This window comes from Henckelia pumila, chromosome 2, assembly GCF_033568475.1.
Source record: "Henckelia pumila isolate YLH828 chromosome 2, ASM3356847v2, whole genome shotgun sequence".
Lineage (NCBI taxonomy): Eukaryota > Viridiplantae > Streptophyta > Magnoliopsida > Lamiales > Gesneriaceae > Henckelia > Henckelia pumila.
The window spans coordinates 185383376-185388245 of NC_133121.1; the positions used below are offsets into that span (position 1 = coordinate 185383376).

Consider the following 4870-nt stretch of genomic DNA (forward strand, 5'->3'; position numbering starts at 1 on the left):
TACTTGTAAAATAAATAAGGCCAAGTTTAACAATATAACTGATAAATCATACAAAGTCAACAGAAAAATAAAGATAGATGATTTAATATCAGCCATCAACAAACCCATTTGAAATAAAAATATACTATTTATAAAGCAAGATAAACATGTACAACATTCTATAATATATGATAAATATAAAAAAAAAATTCAAAATGATTTTTCACAAAACTTTAAAATTTGGTTTGGCTAATGGTATACGGCTCATTTAGCACCAAGATTTCAAGTTTAGGATTAAGTCCCCGATTCGATACTCAGTTGTAACAAACATTTTTTCAACTTTAAAAAAAAAGTTTTAAACCAACTTTCCATGTTCGAGAGTCATTTATAACATGAATATAAGATATGTTAATTTTCAAAATAATAATTCACATGGACACAACCCCCTGTTGTTTTGATATTCAATTAGTCAAGGAAGTCACCTTTACATCTTTTCATTTTATGCAAGATAACATTTAAAGCACCACTTGACTCATAGATGAGATATAAATGATACGTAATATAAAGATGATAAATCAACGTACTTAGATAAAATAAAAACGAGTAATCAATCTATGTCATATCATTCAACGTATTTAGATAAAATAAAAACGAGTAATCAATCTATGTCGTATCATTCGCACCAAACGATATTTACTTTTTTAGCGACAAAATAGAGCGAGTGATAAACAAAACCCCACCCTATTTGTAAGCAATATGAAGACTTCCATATGCATTCTTAGAGTATATATTTTCGATTAAAAAAAGAATATATCAATGTATGAATCTACAATATATATGTATGTATCATCCTGTGGAGCTTGCATTAGAGTCACTTCTCCATGGATCAGTTACAGCTATAGGTGAGCGCTGCTCACGATACTTGTTGTTCAACAACAGAGCATCATCGGTTTCAGGGGAATGGGGGATGTTTCCGTCGCCTCCAGCCTGAATGCCCTTCAAGAACTGCAACACCTCATCCATCGAAGGCCTCAGCTCCTTTTCGTTCTGCAGACATCGGAAAGCCAACTCCGCGACAGAAGTGGTCATTCTTGTCACTTCAGCATCAGTCTTGTATCCGAGACACGGGTCGATCAACTCATCAAACGCACCGCTCTGGATCTTGATCATGGCTAGGTTAGACAAGTTGATTTCTTGTGTGTTTCTGCCTATATCCACTGCCGGCATTGAAGTGATGAGCTCGATCAGAACGACTCCAAAACTGTAGACGTCGCTCTTGTTCGTGAGTTGGTAGCATTGATAGTATGCGGGATCAACATATCCCGGAGTTCCTTGTGGGAGAGTTGAGATATGAGTCGCATCTGTGGGAAAGGGTCTCGATATCCCAAAATCCGCAACTTTGACACACAAGCTACTGTCTAAGAGTATGTTTGTCGACTTGATATCACGGTGTATTATGTCGGATTTGTGAAGGTAAGCTAAGGCGTTCGCTGTTTCTATGGCAATTTTCATACGGAGATTCCAAGTAAGCGGCGCTTCTTTGGCAGAATCACCATGGAGATTATCAGCCAACGTGCCTCTAGGGACATATTCATATACAAGTAGCAGTTCACGGCTTCTCCTAGACGTGCAGCCGTATAGCGAAACAAGATTCGGGTGCCTCAGACTAGTAAGAATCTTGATTTCATTCATAAATTGTTCTACTCTTCTGTAGTTGTGATCGTACAAGCGTTTTATCGCGACGTCTCTTCCATCCTTGAGTTTACCTTGTCAACATAAACATAGGTTCACATATCAGGTAAGCCTTAAATACTTTCTTAGCTTCCCAAATGCATAATTAGGTCCAATTTTATCAATACATATTACAAGTTCATAAACAAGAGTTTTTTCTTACCATAGTACACAATTCCGAAGCCTCCGTCTCCAAGTTGATTGGAAGCAGCGAAATTGCTGGTGGCCTTCACGAGTTCTGGGTAAGAGAAGACGACTATGCCATACTTGAAGCTCCCCCCAGTAACGTCCGATTTCGAGGGATGCCTAGTAGCATTTCTTGAAGCATCCATCCGTTTCTTGCGGTTGTATACTATGAAACACGCAAACAGGCATGCCACAATGATGACCGAGCCTCCGGATATTGCTGAATATCATAAACTAGAATTGTTATTAAGTGAAGAAGAAAATCACGAAACAATATGATGTAATGTATCCGGTTTTAAGACATTTACCTGCGGCCACCACCACCGCGGAACTAGTTGAATCTGCAACCAAAGTAACAGAACTAAATTAGTGGCAGAGACAAGAAACTAGCACTTAATACAACCATGTGAAATGCCATTTTTTCCAACTTAAAAAAATGTTCGAGCCAAGCTCAAACTCGAACTCGAACATGAATCCTGACACGAGTTGAGATCAAGAAAGCGGAAACCCACTGAGACAGAGTCCCGAATAAGCTGAAACCTTACTCGTGAGAAAGTTACCTTCTTTGCACTCGAACTGGTTCAGATTATCAGCAAGACACTGCCCTCCTCGACCGTGGCAAGCTTTACAATCGTCAGAAACATTCCAGTCCAATACAAATTCAGCCGTCAGCATATCAAACAGATTACCAGAATCTTGATTGGACTTAACAGGCATTTGTACAGTAGTGCAGCCCGGAATAAAATCGCTACTCCCCGGGGGAAACTGGTTCGTAGAGTTGGAATAAAACACAGTAAAACCCCCACAACCCGTGTAGTTCCTGTAGTCTTTGAACACATCCCATTTCGTCCCGTTTTCGTTGATTCTGTTGTCGCATGTGAAGAAGGTGAGATTGGGGGAGAATGTAAAAGATGTCGAAGGACTAAAAGGCAGAGACAGATTCCTCATAATAAGACAAGATTGAGAGACATTCAAGCCTTGTTGAATCACAGGGTCCAGAAGTTTGAATCTATTTACAGAAATCTTCTCCAAAATCTCATACTGTCTCCCATCACCGGTGAGCTGGATTCTTGGAGTCGAGGGCTCTGTACAATCAACCGTGAATAGCCCGCATCCAGTTTTGTTAGCCTGAGCCAGAGGAAACTCCAGGGAAGTAAGATTCCCGCATGAGAAGGATTTCGGGCAACTGGAAGAACATGGATGGATGAACAAAAGAAGATTGAACAGGACGAAGAAGAAGAAGACAGAGAAAAGAGAAGCAGCAGCCATAATAACCAGAAAGAAATCACCTTATCCCTGTACAAAACATGCTAAAAGGAAACAAGAATCGGAAGCAGGAATCAGAGAGAGCTGCACTTTCTTGAATTTTTATTTTCTCTCTTTGTCTTGTCAGGTTTGTCGAACTTTGGCTTGCTAAGCCTATTCAAACAATCAAACTCACGTTTCTGTCAAACACGTTCGTTTGACCAGAAAATTATTTGATCCCAAAAATATTTAATAATTTGACAAGCATGTGACATAAATAACCCCTGTAAAATCAAATAAAACAATATTATTATGTTCTTTATACACAAAAAACTATTAGCAGATTGAACCGATTTATGAAATTGTTATTTTTTTTAAAATTAATATAATTAAATAACTTAGTATTATTAAATCGCATAAATCAAATGAATTTTTAAAAATAAGAAATGTTTTGAATTGGTTTTATAATATTAATTTCCGTGATTCATTTGATCTTATTGCATGGCAATAATTACATCATGTAATTTAAGTAAAATATTTATTTTAAAAAATATTTAGTCTATCAAAAATAGTTATTATAATCTTTGGCACTTGAGTATATCGAGACAACCATTTTGGGTATATATATTTGAGTAAATTTGCTTTAAATTATCAAACACAAACATAATTTTGTATTCAATTTCTGTCAATAAAAAAAATGTTTGAGCTCCCTGATCCATAGTAAGATATTTCTACACTCTCTAGACTCATATGTTTTTTATCGGATGAAAGTTAGTACAAAACATTGAAAATACAGTATATTTACATGATATTTGAGCATAATTTTTTTTTTTTTCAAATTTGGTACTAATATATAATTTAGGAGTACTCAAATATGCATGAAAGTATTGATATTAATTTCATATTTGTCTTTTTTTTAATTTAACGACGGTACAAAACATTAAAAATATGGTACTAATATATGTAAGGGTGGTTTTTCGATATATCGTATCAAAAATATTGGTATGAAAAAAATTCATACCGATACGGCGATACCAATACCAAAATTCTGAAATTTTGGTACGGAAAAAATCCATATTGATACCGTATATATACTGGGAAAAAAAATTCGGTATACAGAAAAAATGTCTGTATATCGAAAAAATTTCGGTACGGTATGCCGAAAACTCTATATTTTGATCCGGTATGTCAGCCCTAAATATATGATATTGGAATATCAATTATTTTAGATCCGATATTAATATATGATTATTGAGTATCCAACATGTGTTGCAAGTGTTGATATAAATAAAGTTGCTCAAATTTTGTATCTAAAATTTTATTTTTTGTATCAGATTTAAATCAGTTAGTAATCAAATATTATATATTAGTACTATATTTTCAATGTTTTTTTACTGATTTTCACTCGTAAAAAACATGTGGACCCAGTGAGTGCATAAACATTTTTGTGTGGATCATGAAGTTCAAACATACTTTTTTTCTGATAGAAACTGAATGCAAAAATATATTTAAGTTTGAAAATTTAAAGCAAACTTTCCTAATAATTTTTTGATATTTATGTTTCGGCCTTTTCATGACATAATCATGTCCATTCCCATTAAAAATAATATGACAAACTAGCATAAGTTAAAAAATGATAAAAGTTCCTTAAAAAAAATAAAAAGGATAAAAATATCCTACACAAATAAATATTCTATTCAGTTATTTAAAAATTGACATTAAGTTGTTA

The 4870-nt window shown here is 34.7% G+C and overlaps 1 protein-coding gene across 1 annotated transcript; it reads right to left on the minus strand.

Annotated features, from left to right (window-relative positions):
* Positions 1 to 570: 570 nt before the first annotated feature.
* On the minus strand, positions 571 to 3297 carry LOC140881806 (LEAF RUST 10 DISEASE-RESISTANCE LOCUS RECEPTOR-LIKE PROTEIN KINASE-like 1.1). The gene is made up of 4 exons (XM_073287397.1): positions 2457 to 3297; positions 2205 to 2237; positions 1874 to 2116; positions 571 to 1745 (listed from the first exon to the last, which is right to left on the minus strand). The coding sequence occupies exons 1-4, from the start codon at positions 3163 to 3165 to the stop codon at positions 826 to 828; spliced, it is 1905 nt and encodes a 634-aa protein (XP_073143498.1). The 5' UTR covers positions 3166 to 3297; the 3' UTR covers positions 571 to 825.
* Positions 3298 to 4870: the final 1573 nt, after the last annotated feature.

Bases quoted from the DNA above. Each gene is read 5' to 3' on its own strand.
- LOC140881806 (XM_073287397.1), bottom strand. From the start codon at position 3,165: ATGGCTGCTGCTTCTCTTTTCTCTGTCTTCTTCTTCTTCGTCCTGTTC. The intron at 2,117-2,204 runs GTAAATGTCTTA...TATGATATTCAG, and splicing joins CGCGGTGGTGGTGGCCGCAG to CAATATCCGGAGGCTCGGTC. The intron at 1,746-1,873 runs GTAAGAAAAAAC...TATGTTGACAAG, and splicing joins CTTCGGAATTGTGTACTATG to GTAAACTCAAGGATGGAAGA.